Here is a 21,613-nt window from a genome sequence, read left to right as displayed (position 1 = left end):
AACGCAAGCCTGTGTGTTTCTGAACCAATCAGAAGGGACCAGCCCCTCAGGCGATGGAAGGTAAAATCTGAGTCATGTGATGCCTAATGTTTTGTTAAGGCAGAGACACGACCAGGATGCCTCTTGTACAGAAAGAATGTTTGTTACGAAGTTGCTTATTATTCTAACCTATAATGTTTACAGATACATATTTTCATTCATTAAGTTTACAATGAGCAATACATAGTTTGGACGTCATCTTGAATGAGATTCAAAAAACAGCTGTGTTTGGAGGAATGCCAGCAATGATTAAACAGATGAATGTAATCAAAGGTTCATTTATATTCAAAAGGTCTGTCTATGTCATCACGCCACACGTTTCTGTTCACAGGAAATAATTAAGAATGGCCTATTTAGGGACCTTTGATATAAAAAAAAAATACACAAAATGGTTTATTTTCAATTCTTTTTGGCATCTAGTGTTAGGAATGCCCATAATATGATTACTACGGATAAGCTCTAAAAGTGTGAAAAACATTATTCATTTCACTGGGTCTTTAAATGTAACCATCTGGAATCATTGTGAATGCTGACAGTGGCGGCATGCACGTTTGCCTTTAAATAAAAACAAACGCTGATTCAATGTGTGTGCCTGGTGGCTGAGCAGAGCGGAGTAGACCTGCAGTTACATCATGACAAATAGCTTCAGTCACCCACCCACCCCGGGACATAAACACACTGACATAATGCACAGACAGACGCACTTCAAAGACACACCCAATCCCCCCGGGGACGCCTCGCGTCCGTCTGTTCGCCCGCAGCACCTTCGTGTGTGCTGTTATTAGAGTGACACGGAGTGGGCCGTACTTCCTCGCTAGCGCGCTGCACTCAATGGGGCCATTGTGGAGGTGCCGTGTGTTATGAAGAAGGCTCCCGCTCTGCGCTGCACTCTGACTGGCCTGCTCTCACCAAATGGCAACACAGAGCTGTCTGTGGAAAGACACACCCAGCCAGCCGGCCACGCGAGCAGACACGGGGCGAGGCACATGGCAGAGCACCGGGTGGGGCTTATTGGGGGTGGGGGTGAGAAGAACGGCTCCCAAATGAGCCATCGTCTCCTCCACCTCACAGTTCTAGAGAGCGCTGTGCCGTGAATTTCAAGTGAACTTTGTTTCCCCTTACATTTTTATCCCACGATTTTTGAAACCCATTTTTTTTCACCTGGTGTCAATTGTCTAATGCAGTGTTTCTCAACCTTTTTTTCTGCATGGGTACACTTTTCATGTCCCAAGAATCAATGGGCACACCAACATAATAATACGGGGGTGTAAATATCATCGCTGTCGGGGAGAAACCATGCATCTCCAAGTTTCAAATTTGTACGTTTCTTCGCAAAGTAAAGCCCTGCTTCATCATACAAGGCTGTCGCACAGTAGTGAAAACGGCAGATCTACAAGCACACAACGCCTCGCAGTTGTGTGCTTGTAGATCGGCTGTTTTCACTAGTTTAAATCATTTTTAAAATGATAAATACAATACTGGCTTTCAAGCAGTTTCAAGGGGCACACTTGACCCTTCTCAGGGGCACACCAAAGGTCCCCAGGCACAGTGGTTGAGAAACACTGGTCTAATGGCGCTACACTCCCTCTGCCAACGTGGGGAGAGCAACGGACTGACCTCATGCTTCCTTCTATGCATGAGGAGCCCAAGCCGCTTCTTTTCACCAGACAGGGGGTACAGTAGTTTCCCCGGCTGGACGTGGTGTGTGGAAGGAACACGTTATTCCAACCAGCTCCTTTCCCCTCCATCAGGCGCCCCGGCTGACCAGGGGGAGGCATTATAGAGACCAGCGTTACAGCATGTTTTTCCCTGGGATCCCTGACTAATATGACAAATATGCCTTAATACATTATAATTGTCCTCTATAACTACAATGTAAAATTAAAAACACCTAAATTATTTTATTTCTTCTAGAAATAGCTAATCTTTCATTCAATAGGGGAAATGCCCGTCGCAAGTTGATGATGGCATAAATGTCATGTGTGATCTGTCCCTATGGAATTTATGGCATGCATGTGAAAATAAAAACAAATGTAATACTTCCTATGGTTAATATGACCATCAAATCAATATTTATTTATTTTTTTGCACATGCATGTCATAAATTCCATAGGGATAGATCACACATGACATTTATGCCATCATCAACTTGCGACAGGCATTTCCCCTATTGAATGAAAGATTAGCTATTTCTAGAAGAAATAAAACAATTGTGGTGTTTTTAATTTTACATTGTAGTTATAGAGGACAATTATAATGTATTAAGGCATATTTGTCGTATTAGCCAGGGATCCTTTTAAAAACTCCACACCGTCATGCAAACTCCAAACAGAAAGGCACAGGATTCAGACACAGAAAATAAAAATATGACACACGAGGCACCAGCCCAGAAGCAGCTAATACGATTCCTCAAAAGAACAGGACTGCGCTTAGACTGGAAAACACACCAAGAAGATATAAAGAAAAGCAGGGATTGCCTTTTCCCTGGTGATGTATGGCTGTGAACAGGCGCTCATTCAAGGCAGGAGGATAGCATTTAACGGAATCATATTTCTGCCACGCCTGCCTTGCTAAAGATGAACTCCCAGTTTATAATGAACAAAACGGAGGCACCTGTTCAATCAAACTCACTAACCAGGCTTCAGAAACAAGTCTCCTATCCACACATGATGGGCTGTTGTAACCACCAAGCCATTTGTTGTGTTAAGAACTGCGACGCGACGTGTTTGAGAGCTTGTAGATGGGGCATTTTCAAATAGCCACGGTATAAAATAGGGCTAAAGTGGATTAATGAATGTTTTATAATATAATCATTCATATATCTGCAAAGTAACTAGTAACTAAAGTTTTCGAATAAATGTAGTGGAGTAAAAGTACAATATTTGGATCCGAGATGTAGTGGAGTTGGAGTAGAAGTAAAAGTATTGGAAATTGGAAATACTCAAGTGAAGAACAAATACCTAAACATTTTACTTAAAGGTGATACACCATGAAATTTCACTTTTCCTATTTTAAAACCTTTTTTATGGGGTCCCACTAGCACCTTCTATCCTCACAAAGTCCCATTTCTGACCGATGTGTCTTTCTCTGGTTTTGAGAAGGCGAAGGTTAAAAGTATCCCACAGGTTCTCAAAACAGGCTGTTCAGATTTGCTGCCGATTGTGACGTCATCTGCCGATTGTGACGTCATAAAAAAAAAAAAAAAGTCAAAAAAATATTTTTTTTCAAAAAAGTAAAAAAAAAAAAAAATTGTTTTCAAAAGGATTTTGGGGGGGGGGGTGGCGCAGTTCAGGCCAAAGGTGGTACTGCAGCTGAAATGCTCTGAGAGCCATTCAAAAATGAGAGAGGCTCTCTTTTCAGGAGTGGTAATTTAGCCTCAAACCTTTTGAAAAACGTTTTTGGGACATAAACAATATGACATAAATACTTTTTAAATGCATGGTGTATCACCTTTAAGTACATCTACTTAGTTAACCCATTTAGGCCTAGGATTATTGAATGCTTTAACTATTGAAAAATAGCAGATATACAAGCTCGCAGCGCGGAGCTTGTACATCTGCTATTTTTGAAAAGTCGTGAAAATGTGTGAAAATCTTTGAATATATGTATTTTTTTAAGTGAACGTTTGTAACTCAAATTTTGCTTCTGGGGGGGGGGGGGGGGGGGGGTCCCTGGAACTAAATATTTTGAGATGGGGGTCGGTGGCCAAATAAATATCAGTTTGGGGGTCCTTCACATGAAAAGTTTTGAGAACCTCTGACATAGTAGTCTCTCAAGAACAGACTAACTGAGCTCCAGTTAAGTGAAAAGGACCTTTTCTTTGACGATGGCTTGCCAGATTGCTGACATAGAAACATAGGTTTTTCAAAAAACCTCAGAAGGATTCAAAAGACACTTATAGAATCGGGTCAAAATTCAAATTTTAACCATTTTCAAAAATAGCAGATCTACAAGCTCGCAGCGCGGCACTCGGTGCCGCGCTGTGAGCTTGTATATCAGCTATTTTTCAATAGTTAAAGGATCATACCACTGTTCAAAAGAAGCCTAAACAAAACACCCTTGAAAGATATTCCGGTCTCATCATGTCCTTCCGGTTGTGCAGCACAGTGCCCAGATGTTCTAACATGTTCTGGTTGTGCAGCACAGTGCCCAGATGTTCTAACATGTTCTGGTTGTGCAGCACAGTGCCCAGATGTTCTAACATGTTCTGGTTGTGCAGCACAGTGCCCAGATGTTCTAACATGTTCCGGTTGTGCAGCACAGTGCCCAGATGTTCTAACATGTTCCGGTTGTGCAGCATAGTGCCCAGATGTTCTAACATGTTCCGGTTGTGCAGCACAGTGCCCAGATGTTCTAACATGTTCTGGTTGTGCAGCATAGTGCCCAGATGTTCTAACATGTTCTGGTTGTGCAGCATAGTGCCCAGATGTTCTAACATGTTCCGGTTGTGCAGCACAGTGCCCAGATGTTCTAACATGTTCTGGTTGTGCAGCATAGTGCCCAGATGTTCTAACATGTTCTGGTTGTGCAGCACAGTGCCCAGATGTTCTAACATGTTCTGGTTGTGCAGCACAGTGCCCAGATGTTCTAACATGTTCTGGTTGTGCAGCATAGTGCCCAGATGTTCTAACATGTTCTGGTTGTGCAGCACAGTGCCCAGATGTTCTAACATGTTCTGGTTGTGCAGCACAGTGCCCAGATGTTCTAACATGTTCCGGTTGTGCAGCACAGTGCCCAGATGTTCTAACATGTTCCGGTTGTGCAGCACAGTGCCCAGATGTTCTAACATGTTCCGGTTGTGCAGCACAGTGCCCAGATGTTCTAACATGTTCTGGTTGTGCAGCATAGTGCCCAGATGTTCTAACATGTTCCGGTTGTGCAGCATAGTGCCCAGATGTTCTAACATGTGGCTACCAGAGACATTACCAGCTCTGTTGCCGTGTGTTCCTGGAAGAAGGAGGAAAAAAAGAAAAACACTAAAACGTATTTCCATCCGTGAGCTTTTCTTGTTGTTGTGGCAATCCTTCAATGCCCCCCTCCCCTCCCCTCCCCTCCCCCCACCCAGGACAGTCCTTGCTAAGCACTCCTGGACAGGCGTTTGGTGACTGTGTGTACAGAGCATTAGCGAAAAGTGCCTCTATGGCCCTTTGCGTGCCTCGAATCCTAACGACCCCGCTACACCTCTGCCATTAGCGCGCCGTTAACGACAACTTCAAGAATAACGAATAAGGCTTGAACAACAACAGCAGCAGCAACATTGTAAGAGGGAGGTATTTTTTCATTTCTTTTTTCAGACAGAGCAACGTCGTGGACAGAGGTCTTTCTTGGGTCCCTTGGTGGGGGAAACCGCTCTAAAAACATGGCCTCTTACATAACGAGCAGCTCCTTGTCAATTTTCTTTCTTTCTTTTTTTTTTTTACAGCATCGGAAAAGGTGAGTGGGAGAGGTGGGCACTCCAGGCGGGTAATGTGAAGAGAGAAACGTGGCACTGCTTGCTTCCCCCGTGGCCAGAGTTATGGTTCATTTATGCTCCACCTGCCACACCATTTTCAGCAGGCGACACCTAGGGATGGGACGATACGCGGTATTATCGTTTATCGGCGGGATAAAAAACACTCACGATAATCGTATCGTGGAGATTTAATTTATCGTGATTATCATCCTCCGTCATGCACTGGGATCAATTCACCTTTTATTTGCAGAGCTGCATGTCCGGTACCACTTAAACCCTCTATAATTGGTAAAAGGTACTTAAAATATTATATGTACTTGATACAGTCTTTTTTTCACTCTATCAATGTCTTTGCCAAAAAATAGCCGATCTACGAGCTTGTAGATCTGCTATTTTTTGGCAAATGTTCCGCCCCAAGATAATAGATTTTGATTATCATGATAATATCGTAAATCGTGATTTATTTTGTCACAATAATCTATGATGTGAAAATGTCATATCGTCCCATCCCTAGCCCAAAGTATGCCCGGGCAAGCTGCCCTCCGACCAGAGCACCAGGGAACATTTGAAACCAAGGTCATCATAACATGGCATCGCTGTTTTCTTCCCACACACACACGCACACACTCGCACACACACACACACACACACAAAAGAAATGCCACGGCCATAACTGAACACAATTAATCACTGGCGGATGGCCAGTGCCACTGGAAAAAAAAAACTCTTCCATTTGTTAAGGTGTAGGCCGCCGTGCCACACGAAGATTACATCCAGTGATTTGTAGCCGCGCTGGTCCCAGGCCAAGATCAATCCCAGTGGAGAATTAAGTCTGCAGACAGCAGATGGGCCGACTTGCCGAGAGGGAAACAGAGTTGGAAACGCGCGCGCGCGCGCACACACACACACAGGCTTCAAAACCGCATCATATAAGACGGTGTTGACACACCCTGCGGTGTCATCACCTTCCTTAACCCGCTCAGAACGGGTACACACTATTGTGTATCATTATTTTATGTTTTACCTATTGAAAAACAGCAGATATACAAGCTCACAGCGCGGCACCGAGTGCCGCGCTGCGAGCTTGTAGATCTGCTATTTTTGAAAAATCGTGAAAATTTGAATTTTGACCCGATTCTATGAGTGTCTTTTGAATCCTTCTGCGATTTTTTGAAAAAACCTATGTTTCTATATGTCAGCAATCTGGCTATAGTCATCGTCAAAGAAAAGGTCCTTTTCACTTAACTGGAGCTCAGTTAGTCTGTTCTTGAGAGACTACTATGTCAGTGGTGCTCAAACCTTTTCATGTGAAGGACCCCCAAAATGATATTTATTTGGCCACGGGCCCCCCATCTCAAAATCTTTAGTTCCAGGGACCCCCCAGAAGCAAAATTTGACTTACAAACGTTCGCTTTGAAAATACATATATTCAAAGATTTGCACACATTTTCTCGACTTTTTCAAAAAATAACAGATCTACAAGCTCGCAGCGCGGCACTCGGTGCCGCGCTGTGAGCTTGTATATCTGCTATTTTTCCACCGGTTAAAGCATTCAATAATCCTAGGCCTAAATGGGTTAAATAGCACGCCACTGACACCTTTACCGCCGAGTTATGACAGCAATACGAGTCACGACCACGTCGTCAACGCCACGAAACATGGCAGCACCCCGACGGGAGCTCAGCCCGCTTAGTATGTGTACCGCATGGGCACAGGGGCTACGGCTACTTCTGAGCCGCATCCACATCCATCCCGACGACTGGCATTTCATCCCTCTCTGGTCACTGCAATTTCCCCCCGCCTGCCTCCTTTTTATTATGTACGAAATAGAAAATGGACTTTGGGAACCTTGGGTTCTACAGCAGCTACCCGGGCATGATATAAGTCCATTTAGGCCTAGGATTATTGAATGCTTTAACTGTTGAAAAATAGCAGATATACAAGCTCACAGCACGGCACCGAGTGCCGCGCTGCGAGCTTGTAGATCTACTATTTTTGAAAAAGTCGTGAAAGTGTGTGCAAATCTTTGAATATATGTATTTTTAAAGCGAATGTCTGTAGCTCAAATTTTGCTTCTGGGGGGTCCCTGGAACGAAATATTTTGAGATGGGGGTCCGTGGCCAAATAAATATCATTTTGAGGGTCCTTCAAATGAAAAAGTTTGAGAACCACTGACATAGTAGTCTCTCAAGAACAGACTCACTGAGCTCCAGTTAAGTGAAAAGGACCTTTTCTTTGACGATGGCTAAGCCAGATTGCTGACATAGAAACATAGGGTTTTTCAAAAAATCTTAGAAGGATTCAAAAGACACTTATAGAATCGGGTCAAAATTCAAATTGTCACGATTTTTCAAAAATAGCAGATCTACAAGCTCGCAGCGCGGCACTCGGTGCCGCGCTGTGAGCTTGTATATCTGCTATTTTTTCAATAGTTAAAGCATAAAATAATGATACACAATAATGTGTACCCGATCTGAATGATATAAGTCCAAGTATTGTCGATCATCTTTATCGGTTGCTGGCTCCGGTGCTCTGTGAGCGGGGAACCGGGAAAAAGCAATTCCATTCACTCTTATTGCATGTGCAATGTTGTGGACAAAGTGGATTCTGCCTATATCCCTGCAAGGCCCAGTGTTGCTTTTTGTAACATTTTTTAAATCATTTTTAAAAAATGTTATAATTAGTTTTCCTGTTCTTTTTTCACATTAACATCACCATTAAATCCTATTGTTTAGTATTACAATGTCATTGGCCAGGATATTTGCATATAAATACCCCCCACAGGGGCTGACATTCACACCTCCCAGAGAAGTTGAAATTCCAGCGTCTGGACGAACAACATCTCACTTTTTAACTGAAGCTATTCCTCGCTAAAACTAAAAGTAAAATGCCTGTAATATTTTTTTTTGTGATCATTAGAATGTCTAGAACACGTGCATATGTTAATATTGTGAAAAATAACCCCAAAATGCAAATTAGTGCATGATTTATGATTTATGGCTATAAAACTTTACAAAAACATACATTTTCCTGTGATTAGGACTCCTACAACATCATCTGATTTTTAAAAAAAAAATTTGTCCAGTAGAAATTAATTTGGGTCTTGCAGGGATATACTGCATGCGGTATAAAAAACGAGACCTGGTATGGAATTACCTTCCGCCTATTTCTCTTACTGGCGGCAGTCACTGCTTGCGTTGCACCGATATTGGATGACGTATCGATTTTTTATTTCACAAGAGGACTTCCGTCAAGGGTAATATAACATGAATACAGCCATTTCAATTTCCACAAAATATGTACTAGGACTAGAAGTAGCTGGAAGTGTGATTTTGAGGCCTTTTTCACCCTGCGATGGGAGTGAATGGAGTCACTACTTCCGGTTTCTTGCTCACAGAGCACAAAAACAAGAGATAAAGAGGATTGATAATATGTGGTCTTATATAAAATGGTAAATGGTGCATTTATATAGCGCTTTTAATCCAAAGCGCTTTACATAGATTGTGCATTACATTCACCCATTCACACACACATTCATACACCGATGGCGGAGGAAGCCATGCAAGGCACCAACCTACTCACCGGAGGCAATTAGGGGTTCAGAGTCTTGCCCAAGGACCCTTCGACATTAACTCAGGGGGAGCCCGGATTCGAACTGGGAACCCTTCGGGATTTATACCCTTCGTGCTCTAATACCAGTTTCTCTACCCCTGAGCTATGCCGCCCCCATATATAATGACCAGCTACCAGTAGCTACACAACCCAAGCTTCCACCAAAGTTCAACACTCAAACTTTGATCGTTGTGTCGTTACAAGTGAAAATGTACAAACATTTCAAGATTCTTTCCAGATCTGAGCTCACGAGTCGTATATTCTTGCAACTAAAGGTTTGGCGGCAAGGAAGTGTTGATCAAATAGAATCCATTTTCTGTTACTGCATCGTCTATTTCTCACTTCAAATAATTTTAAAAACATTCTTGAGAGCAACGTTTAGTTGTAAATGACACTGTGTGTGTGTTTACATGGCCCTCATGTCGGATACAGCACTAAATCCACGCAGTGCAGTCTGAGTGCAGCAGGTGCTCTGAGCCTTTGATTAGGCATCGGTCTGTTATAGAGCGGAGCGGTCATTATATACGGATATAATTCACCGCTGATTTCAGCGATTGATCAATCAGAATGAAGCATTCAACCAAGCCGTGTAATCAGCTGGTAGAAGTTGCTTACCGGTGGCGGGCGGTCTGATGAGGTCCATGATGGCGGAGTCGGCCCCCTTGGTGTAGACGGTGATCTGCTCCGTCAGCGGGTGGCGCACCACCACCGACATGCGCTTGCGGGTGGAGTCGAAGCCCAGCGTGTGGAGCAGCTCGAAGGTCAGCTTGCCCAGGTGGGGGAGGTCCACGGTCACCTGGTCGTAGGGGTGGGCCGGATGGAGAAAAACAATGTCACCATATTTTCCCCAAGCTTTATCACAATACAATATCATGATTCTTTTTCATGTTGTTTTTTATGGTTATTTTTCAAGTTACTTAACAGTACAACCACCTACGGTACAAGTTAACAAGATAATGGAGTAACAGACCATTTAGACCAGTGGTCCTCAAGGGGGGTCCATGGACTCTCTGGTTTCCTTTTGGGAGGTCTAAATTGACCCTTACCCTTAAGTATTTAACTCTGACTGACAGTATACAAATGAAGGGGAGACCTTGACATTTTTAAGTTTGAGAACTACGGATTTAGACAAATGCAGATTTAAATGAATTCTGCAATGAATCTCTGCATTAACAACAACAGGATTTTTTATAAGGCTCCCTCCCTTCATTGCATCACGATATATATATATATAATACGAATAATACAATATCTCTGAAAAGGCATATCATGGAAACATTGTATCGCCTCAACGACATCATTTATCACCATACATCGCCCAACCCCTACCTGGTCGGGCAGCCGCCCCACCAGGGAGCACTTGTAGGCCCGGGCCGCGTAGACCAGCGCCGCCTCGTCGGGGGACTCCGCCTCGTAGCGGAGCTCACCCTCCTCCGCCACCACCGGCGCCGCGGCCGCCGCCGCTCCCCAAGCCTTGCCGGCGTCGTACGCCGGCGGGACGGGACTGAAAGCGGCGGGCCGCTCCTCCTCCGCCAGCTTGGTGAGCGTGCTCTCGGCCGAGGGGGAGGACAGCGCGCTGGTGGAGCGGTCGCCGCGGACGGTGGACGAGCGGCTGGTGGTGACCAGGCTGGACGAGCTGCTGCTGTTGGAGCCCGAGGTCAGCCGGCTGGGCGTGAAGCGCTTGATGAAGTCCTCGATGGTCTTCACGGGGGACTTGAGCTCGTAGCGCGTGCGGACCTGGAAGGTTGGCGTGGGAGAGAGAACGAGGGACAGCGGGGTCAGAGTTAGGCCTGTCACGATTATGACATTTTACATGACAATTGACTCAAATAATTGCGATTAACAATTGAGTTGTGTATTTGTCGTTGACAATTGCATTTCTGTTGCATTTGTGGCTTTTAGGCTTTGAAGTTGCACTTGGCAGATATGACACATAACCTAAATATACAAAGAGGCTACTGACATATTTGAAGACTTTATACCAGGGTTCCCCAATAGGCGGCCCGCGGGCCATTTGCGGCCCGTGGGGGGCTACTGTCTGGCCCACACCAACCCCAGTAATAATGGTGGTATAAGAGCAGCAACAACACTAGTATATCGTCGTTGTCGTCTGGAAATCTCGTATCTCCAAATTTGTACGTTCTTTCGCAAATCATACAAGGCCGTCGCACAAAAGTAGTGAAAACTCCAAATCTACAAGTGCGAGGCGTTGTGTGCTTGTAGATCGGCTGTTTTCACTAGTTTAATAATTTTGAAAATTATAAATTCAAAACGAACGGTTTTGGACATACACGATTTTGAACTGTCGCTGGAGTAGCAGGAACGCACGCCGCCGTCGCTCCCTGCAATGCTGTGGCCCTCGGCTTGGTACCCTAGACATAATTTGGCCCTTGGGGGAAACTAATTGGGGAACCCTGCTTTATACTTAAAAAATAACATTGATAGTGGAAATTCCACTATTTTTGAAAATGTTTGAAAATATATGAAAATCTTTCAACATGTAAACGATTATGACAATTATGCAAAAATAATTGCGATTATCTCAAATAATTGCGATTAGACGAGTATTGTGACAGGCCTAGTCAAAGTGCTCGCCACAGTCGACATGCACAAATGTTGTAATGGACAGCCGTAAATGTCAAAGGAGAATTTCTGGTTTTCTTAAACATGGGCCCTATTTTTAGGTGATCTCGACCTGAAATGAAGGATGGGTGCAAAAGCGGAGGCAATCGTGCACTGCAAATACACAAATACATGCTCATATATCAGTCTATATATAATCACCCTTCATTTCAGGTCCATTAGCCTTCATTTCAGGTCCAAAAAAATCATCTAAAAATAGGGCCCAGGTAAAAACTATTTAGAGAATGAATAAAAAAAGAAATGTGTGAATGCACTACACAGTGAAATCCTTGTATCCATTTGTAACTCTGAGAGGGTACAAATGCAACCAAAAGGATGTTTGCGGGTCCATGCGTACCCTCTCAGAGTTAACCCATTTAGGCCTAGAATTATTGAATGCTTTAACTATTGAAAAATAGCAGATATACAAGCTCACAGCGCGGCACCGAGTGCCGCTCTGCAAGCTTGTAGATCTGCTATTTTTGAAAAAGTTGTGAAAATTTGAGCAAATCTTTGAATATATGTATTTTTAAAGCGAACGTTTGTAACTCAAATTTTGATCCTGTGTGGTGCCTGGAACTAGATATTTTGAGATGGGGGTCCGTGGCCAAATAAATATCAGTTTGGGGGTCCGTCACATGAAAAGGTTTGAGCACCACTGACATAGTAGTCTCTCAAGAACAGACTAACTGAGCTCCAGTTAAGTGAAAAGAAACTTTTCTTTGACGATGGCCGGCCAGATTGCCGACATAGAAACATAGGTTTTTCAAAAAACATTAGAAGGATTCAAAAGACACTTATAGAATCGGGTCAAAATTAAAATTTTCACGATTTCTCAAAAATACCAGATCGACAAGCTCGCAGCGCGGCACTCGGTGCCGCGCTGTGAGCTTGTATATCTGCTATTTTTCAATAGTTAAAGCATAAAATAATGATACACAATAATGTGTACCCGTTCTAATTGAGTTAACTACAGTGACGTTGGCTATATAGACGCAGAAAACAGTGGCTGTCATCCCATAGCCAATCCTTTATTCCAAGGTGGTACAGGCTCGCACAGCACAGCAGCAGAGTCTGACTCACTTAGTGGTCTCCTGGTGCCCGGAGCCACGGTTCCCACATATAAATCATTCAGGTGCCGGCTTAGCCACAAGGGCATCGCAATAAAAACGTGAACAATTACAATGGCACAGAGGACACGCACACACAACACAAATCGCAAACAATAGGCAGCAAAAATGGGAAAAATGAAAAACAAAAATCATACTGTATCAAAGCCAGTTTTTTTTTCTTCTTTTTTTTTTTTTTTTAGATTTACGTTTCCCACATTATCAGATAACCTTCACATATAAACTTTTTTTTTTTTTAATAGCCACGCTAGGGCTCTAAAGGAATGGCTTTGTCAGCCAGTTGTTTCAAACCATTTTAGTCGGGTTAAGGGGGCAGTATGGCCTCTAGGGGCCACTAGTGGGTCTTTTAGGTTTTTAAGTCTTGCTCGGTCATATTTCATGCACAGCCAGGGGTTTGGGCTGTGGAAAAGCAGGGTGGTGAGCTGGTTGGTGATCCCTGTTGGGAGAAAGGATGTCACCTCCTAAAACCGGAGAACCACACCCAGGGTTTAAGCAAAACAAAACAAAAACTAAACAAGGGTACACAATTGAGCCCCCTGTGCCTTGAATTGTTCAAACTACAGGAGAAATAGTCAAATACACTGGGAACAGCACGCTATTAGACAACACAGCCATTGACAGACACAAAAGTTGCCTGACTTTCTTTGGGAAGTAAAAAAATGTGAGGCTGTTTGACGTTTGCTTTATGGTTGGCTTTATGGTCAACTTAACAGACAATTTGGTTTTTGCATCGTGTTCTTTCTTTTTAGTGTGTTTTCATGAACTGGGAAACAACCTTATTTATTTATTTTTGCTATTGACATAAGATACATCTATGTATTATTTATGTCTGTAAACATTGAGTGTCCTCACAATCTGCACCTATTGATTCTGAATCTTTGAAACTGTTTCAATACTCACTCAATTGCCACACTATCTATACCAGCCATGTGTTCTCCTATGACTATTATATTGTTGTTGTCGGGTGAAAACCTTGTATGTCCAAAACCGTTCGTTTTACATTTTTCATTTCAAAAATGATTTAAACAAGTGAAAACAGCCGATCTACAAGCACACACCGCCTCGCACCGCGAGGCATTGTGTGCTTGTAGATCTGCTGTTTTCACTACTTTTGTGCGACGGTCTTGTACAATGAAGCAGGGCTTTACTTTGTGAAAGAATGTACAAATTTGAAACTTGGAGAAACGAGGTTTCCACCCGACAACGGGGATATGCATAGCGGAAAAGTCAAGAAAACCTACATTTTTAGCACTCAACAGCATCCATATATCTGCCAAGATTCTTGAATCTTGTCTCTTTATTTTTAACCCCTTTCTGTAACCCGCTGTTCTGCTCTGGAATGCTCATTTCCCATTCATCTCCAGGGGTTCAATCCAAAAAAAAGGGACTCACCCCTCCAACACACAATATTCACATGCTATCATGACTCTCACACCACTGCCTTAATCACTCACGTTGTTCATGACATCAGGCTATCGTGCACGCACGCACGCATGCACGCACGCACACGGCTCCCTAATCGGGAGATAAGCGACCGTCAGGTCGCAAGTATGCTGTCTGCAAAAAGCAACCTCATGGTGGCTCTAGACGAGGGGCATGTGAGAAATCAGGGGCGGAGGTTGTGGTTTGTCAGCCAAGGAGTGTGTGTGTGCAAAGTTTGGCATGGATAGGGGCAACGGTGCCGGAGATACTAAGTGTCTGCAAAAGTGTGATGTGACGTGGCGGACAGACAGACACACGGAGGGAGGGAGGGACAGCCGGTGGAGGTTGTGATTTTTTCGTAGATTACACAAGGCAGAATACATTCAACGTGTGGCTAAACCAATCGCATGTGAATAAAATGCAAAATAGCCAATAGAGTAATAATGTTCAGGTGAACTCAACATTCTCAACATTTTGAGAACACTATGACTTTAAGTTGGCCTCCCAATATGATAATTGTTTCTGCAAATCTTTTCCGATGGGGAACAGCTTTTTAAGACCTTGTTTGTCATGGAGATGGAAATAACCAGCATTTTGGTAGATGTTTCCAAGGAACGGCAGAGACACTCTCCTGACACTCTCTTAGGGTGGATATCATCGCTCTTATACCACAACCACAGAGTGCACTGGTCACTTCCTTTACTGTTTGGATACAATTATAACCTTCCCTACCATTCTGCTTTGATGTTCCTTTAAAACCCATTCAGAACGGGTACACATTATTGCGTATCATTATTTTATGCTTTAACTATTGAAAAATAACAGATCTACAAGCTCACAGCGCGGCACCGAGTGCCACGCTGCGAGCTTGTAGATCTGCTATTTTTGAAAAATCGTGAAAATTAGAATTTTGACCCGATTCTATAAGTGTCTTTTGAATCCTTCAAAGATTTTTTTGAAAAACCTATGTTTCTATGTCAGAAATCTGGCTAGCCATCGTCAAAGAAAAGGTCCTTTTCACTTAACTGGAGCTCAGCTAGTCTGTTCTTGAGAGACTACTATGTCAGTGGTTCTCAAACCTTGTGAAGGACCCCCAAAAATGATATTTATTTGGCCACGGACCCCCATCTCAAAATATTTAGTTCCAGGGACCACCCAGAAGCAAAATTTGAGTTACAAACGTTCGCTTTGAAAATACATATCAAAGATTTGCACACATTTTCACGACTTTTTCAAAAATGGCAGATCTACAAGCTTGCAGTGCGGCACTCGGTGCCGCTCTTTGAGCTTGTATATCTGCTATTTTTCAGTGGTTAAAGCATTCAATAATTCTAGGCCTAAGAAACATTCGTTTTCCGACATTGGATCAGTTTCATGGTCACACTTGGCACTAAGCTATGGCCACACAATGTAAGCCGATTTGTTGAAAGGGGTTCAAAGTGTGTAAGTCCCCGATGAAACACAAAACTAAACTACAAGCAGCGCTTGGAAGAGGAGTTTGGCCTTGAGAAAACTCCGCAGGAAATCCATGAATCCATGAATGGTCCCTAGTCAGAAATTACAACTTTCTACCCGCCTTCATTCTTTGACTGCCCCTATTCATTGCTAACTTGTGACTTACTACATTGTTTACTACCTTGGGACAAGTGGGCTCTTCACCAACTATGATCGGATTTAAACAACTATTTACAACCAGTGGAGTGGATGCACATCCACTCTAAACAACACTGGTACTGTACGCTTATCTGTGGGACAGTAACCCAGACAATCAGTCACGCTTGGTTTACTTACGCACGCCCACACACACACACACACGCACGCACGCACGCACGCACGCGCGCGCGCACGCACGCGTGCACACACACACACACACACACACACACACACACACACACACACACACACACACACACACACACACACACACACACACACACACACACACACACACACACACACACACACACACACACACACACACACACACACACACAAAACAACCAATAAAAATGCTGCCATTTGCCAAGCGCCTCGTGAACGTCGTGTTCTTTTTGTGCCAAAAACGAATTTGTTAAAATTAACCTGTGTATGCCTATTTTGGGCAATACATTTCTTTTGGCACAAAAAACATGTTTTCAAACGTGACACACCGTGGTGCGTTGTGAGCTTGTAGATTGGCCAGGGCTTAAAGGAGCACATTATCAAGGAGGTGAAATGCTCCTTTACCTTTAACCCATTATTATTTATATTATTATTATTATTATTATATTATATTATATTATATTATTATATGCTTTAACTATAAAAAAAAATAACAGATATACAAGCTCACAGCGCGGCACAGAGTACCGCACTGCTAGCTTGCATATCTGCTATTTTTGAAAAATCGTGAAAGTTACTGCAAATCTTTAAATATATATATTTTTAAAGCAAACTTTGGTAAATCTTTGCTTCTGGGGCGGTCCTTGGAACAAAATATTTTGAGATGGGGGGGACGGCGGGGTTCTAGGAGGTGGGGCTCTTGTCATTAAAAAAAGGTAGAAACCTAAGTTTATCAGAAATCCGTTAGGATTTAGAAGACATTTTCCGGGTATTTCTCAGGCCTAAATATCGTCGTTGTCGGGTGGAATTTTAGAAGACATTTTCCGGGTATTTCTCAGGCCTAAATATCGTCGTTGTCGGGTGGAAACCTTGTTATCTCCAAGTTTCAAATTTGTATGTTCTTTCGCAAAGTAAAGCCCTGCTTCATCGTACAAGGCCGTCGCACAAAAGTAGTGAAAACAGCAGATCTACAAGCACACAAAGCCTCGCGGTGCGAGGCGTTGTGTGCTTGTAGATCGGCTGTTTTCACTGGTTTAAATCATTTTTTAAATGAAAAATGCTAAACGAACGGTTTTGGACATACAAGGTTTTCACCCGACGACGACGATATGTTAAGTGGTTGAAACAATGTGTGAGGCGAAGGTTTTTACCTTCTGCCTGGGCTGGTTGGGGGAAGACACCACCACGGTGTTGCAGATGGTGAGGGCCATGAAGAAGTCCATGATGTCCGACAGGTCGGAGGGCAGCTGGGACATGGGCTGGCTGTGGAAACGCATGAAGTCCATCTGGCTCGCACACTCGTTGACCTTGTCCAAGAGCTGAGGGTCGGGGGTGATGTCCTTCTCCTGGAAAAACACAAACGGGAGTGGTTTGTACTTTGTACGCGTGGGTGAGAGTAAAGGTCGATTCACACTCTAATAAGGAGCCTAACTAATTTTGGTTCGGGAGGGGGCTCCCCGACCCGAAATTATTTAAGTTCGGGGGGAGTCCATTCATACTTTCTTAACTGCTAGTGCCGAAGTCGCTTGTACATATTGGAGGTCCATTGCATGACAGCGTTTGTGGTCGATACATGAGCGTTGCTCATATCTGACTGGCCCTCGCGCTGCACTCTGAATGACTGGAGGAGTGGAGGTCCAGTGAGTAGCAGCTCCAGCAGGCAGCAGCACCAGTGACGGGGTCTCTTCTCTCTCTCTCACTCACTCATTCTCACAAACGCTCGAGCTCTGTCGAAAACATTTAATCTACAAGCTCACATTATAGATGTGCCGAACCCTGGTCACGGAACACTAGCAAAGTTGTGTTTAAGCTCTTCTTTTCTCTTTAAAACGGTCGGCGACTAGCGATCGAGACACGCAGCAAAGGTGTGTGTGTGTGTGTGTGTGTGTGTGTGTGTGTGTGCGTGCGCGCTCCCAGTTCATCACTCTCGTCTCCAGCCAGAGCGAGAACCAGCTGACAATGTATCCGCTCTGCGACGCTCAATACACGGCCACACAAGCATTTGGAAGTCGGCGTGTCTCCCTCCCAAACGACCGCTGTTTCCTTGGATTCACAGCCGAGAATATGAACTTGAAGCCGGGCTGAATGAATGAGAAGACACCGCTGAGTACCGAAATTAAGTCGGGAGGTCACAACATTTCGGCAGCACCGTGGAGCCGAGTTTAGTCGGTTGACGCCCCCCCCGAACCGGGGACGACAGTGCCGAACCGAAATAAGTTAGGCTCCTTATTAGACTCTGAATCGACCCTTAGGGTTATGACATTTTACATGACGATTAATTGTCACTCAAATAATTGCAATTAACAATTTGACAATGACATTTCTGTTTGGCTTGTAGGCTTTGAAGTTGCACATGGCAGATATGACACACAACCTCAATATGCAAAGAAATGACTGACATAATTTGACAACTTTATACGTAAAAAAGAACATTGATAGTGGAAACACTCAATCGACGAGCTCACAACGTGTCGCATCGTGACGCGTTGTTGTAAAAATCAAGCCTCAGTTTGAAGTGAGCGGTGGGCGGCGAGGAGTTTGTTTCTTTAAGCTATACACCCTGTGTGTGTGTGTGTGTGTGTGTGTGTGTGTGTGCGTGCGCGCGTGCGTGCGTGACTCAACAGCCACTGGTCACCCAGCGGTATTGCAGCTCATGCTACAGACAAACAAACAAACAAACATAGTAACAAAGATAAACACACAGTCACGCATAGGAGACGGTGTGCCCACCACTAAACCTTTATTTCTAGATCTGCTGTTTTCACTAGTTTGGGTCCTGGGCAAACGTCTAATCTCTGTTTTGGGTCTGGGCCTGAAAAGGTTTGGGAAGCAGTGCTTTCCATGGACTGACACACAAAATGTACCACACAAAATGTACCCCCCGGAAGCAAAATTTGAGTTACAAACGTTCGCTTTGAAAATACATATAGTCAAAGATTTGCACACATTTTCACGACTTTTTCAAAAATAGCAGATCTACAAGCTCGCAGCGCTGTGAGCTTGTATATCTGCTATTTTTCACTGGTTAAAGCATTCTATAATTCTAGGCCTAAATGGGTTAAGGTTTCGTTTTTTCCACAGTGCCCCAACTCGCTCACACAGAAACTTACTGAAACTAACGTACATCATCGTACCACACAAAATGTGGGCTACACTTTCTAACCACCTGCCCACTATACCAAGACATCAGAGACACATACTTCCCACAGATTACACACACCCGAAGTGAATTTGAAAACTCGAACAATGATGAAAAACTCCCATACCTACTGGGAGAAATACAACAATGATTTGTGAACTGTTGCGACAAAAGAAGGCTAGAAACACAACCACCCTAAGGACTACAAACCATGGATTGACATCTAGACCTACTGCACATACAGTAATGAAACAGAGCTGCTACCTTTAAATGCATTTTGAGGAAAATAATGCTGCTATTTTGTACCCTGTATATACTGTACATTAAATGTCACAATGCGACATGGCTCTGTTTAGTGTTTACACAATGCTGTACCCCCTCCAACTGTATACAGATCCTTCTCGAAAAATTAGAATATTGTGTGAAAAAGCATTGCAGATGCCATATTACCCCAAATCATAACCGACTTCGGAAACTTCCCACTGGACTTCAGGCTACTCTGACTTCAGAAGGTTGACATTTCTCTATTATAAATCCTTGTTTTGAGTGGTCACGTGTAATATTGTAATATTTGAAATATGGACTTTTGATATTCATAAGCTGTATGCCATAAAAATTCAAAATTGTAACAAAAAAAGGTTTGGAATAATTCACTGAATGTCCAATGTATCTAGAATATATGAAAGTTTCAAGAAATATATGAAAGTTTCAAGACAATTTACTTTTACACAATATTCTAATTTTTCGAGAAGGATCTGTATATGTTCCCCATTTTCAACTGTTTTTATTGTATTTGTGATACTTGCTTTGGCAATGTAAACGTATGTTTTCTCATGCCAATAAAGCTCCTTTGAATTGACTGACCATGGGGCTGCTGAAGGCGGTGTGCTTGGACAGGATGCTGGCTCTCTTGGCCTCGGCGCGGCTGCCCGTCCTGCGGTGGGACTTGGTGCTGTGTGAGCGCAGCACCACCTTGGCACTCTGGTGGCTGGTGAGGCTGTCGCGCCTGGGCAGGGTGCCGCCATGGGACATGCACTCCTCCTCTTCAGAGTCCAGCTCCTGGTACATGGCCAGTCTTCTAGCTGCGAGGACGACACACACACACACACACACAACACGTCATAAACCAGTGGTTTCCCAAAACTTTTAAGCTCAAGAAAGACCCAAAAGTAGATGTTTGCCCAGGGCCTAAACTAGTGAAAATAGCATATCGTCGTTGTCCGGTGGAAACCTTGTATGTCCAAAACTCTTCGTTTTGCATTTATCATTTTAAAAATGATTTAAACTAGTGAAAACAGCCGATCTACAAGCAGACAACGTTTTGCAGTGACCTTACAGTTGGGACTCAATATATTCCATAACACATTATCTTTCTAAAACATTGTTGTTGCGTCCATGACCTAGTCAGAACATCATTTGCAAGCAGGGGTGTCGCACCAAATTCTGGGCCCAGGGTACAAGGATTGACTGCGGGCCCCTGCACAATTATTTTGTGCTTTAACAATTGAGAAATCGTGAACATTTGTGCAAATCTTTGAATATTTCAAATCCTTCTAATGTTTTTTGAAAAATGTTTCTATATGTCAGTGGTGCTCAAACCTTTTCATGTGAAGGACCCCCAAAATGATATGTATTTGGCCACGGACCCCCCCCCCCATCTCAAAATATTTAGTTCCAGGGACCCCCAGAAGAAAACTTTGAGTTAAAAAATACATAATTCAAAGATTTGCACAGATTTTCATGACTTTTCAAAAATAGCAGATCTACTCGGTGCCGCGCTGTGAGCTTGTAGATCTGCAATTTTTTAAAGTATAAAATAACCAGTAAGACTCCCTAATCGGGACATAAGCGACCGTAGGTCTCGCTAGAAGAGGGCCATGTGAGAAATGAGGGGTGGGGTCTCCGCGTTGCCTTGGCGGACGAATAGGTACCAGCCCCGGCTCTCCCGGACGCTCCTAGGCCAAGTTAGGGCATTTTATGTGAGCTGCAGTGGAGGGGGTCCTCCACTGGGGGCGCCACCACTTTTGCATCCGTTCTGGAGCACCAGGAGTGGGTGGTCCCCGGGAATTCCCTGTGAGCAGCCCCGTGGGGGTGGTCATTTGGTCATTTTTGCACATTTGGTATTTTTTTTACACCTGGGGGTCCCCCAGGGACCTGGGGGTCCCTGGAACTCCGGGGGTCCTTGGAGGTTTGTAGTTTGGCAGGCAAGGAGTTTGTGTGGAAATTTTGGCATGGATCGGGCCAACGGTGGCCGAGATATGAGTAGGGGGAAAGTGTGACGTGTATGTGGTGATTGTTTTTACACCTGGGGGTCCCCCAGGGACCTGGGGGTCCCTGGAACTCCGGGGGTCCTTGGAGGTTGTAGTTTGGCAGGCA

General features: G+C 43.8%; 1 protein-coding gene across 1 annotated transcript in view; it reads right to left on the bottom strand.

Moving 5' to 3' along the window:
- Window positions 1-21,613, bottom strand: part of atp10a (ATPase phospholipid transporting 10A) — a 122,199-nt gene that overhangs the window by 59,875 nt on the left and 40,711 nt on the right. The window contains exons 8-11 of the mRNA XM_080735252.1: window positions 20,102-20,319; window positions 17,250-17,444; window positions 10,433-10,840; window positions 9,719-9,899 (exon numbers count right to left, since the gene is read on the bottom strand). Of these exons, the coding sequence (XP_080591378.1) occupies window positions 9,719-9,899; window positions 10,433-10,840; window positions 17,250-17,444; window positions 20,102-20,319 (1,002 nt within the window). The remainder of the gene's footprint in view (window positions 1-9,718; window positions 9,900-10,432; window positions 10,841-17,249; window positions 17,445-20,101; window positions 20,320-21,613) is intronic.

Source organism: Nannobrachium achirus, assembly GCF_963921795.1.
Source record: "Nannobrachium achirus genome assembly, chromosome: 1".
NCBI lineage: Eukaryota > Metazoa > Chordata > Actinopteri > Myctophiformes > Myctophidae > Nannobrachium > Nannobrachium achirus.
This window is presented reverse-complemented; position numbering and strand designations above follow the sequence as displayed.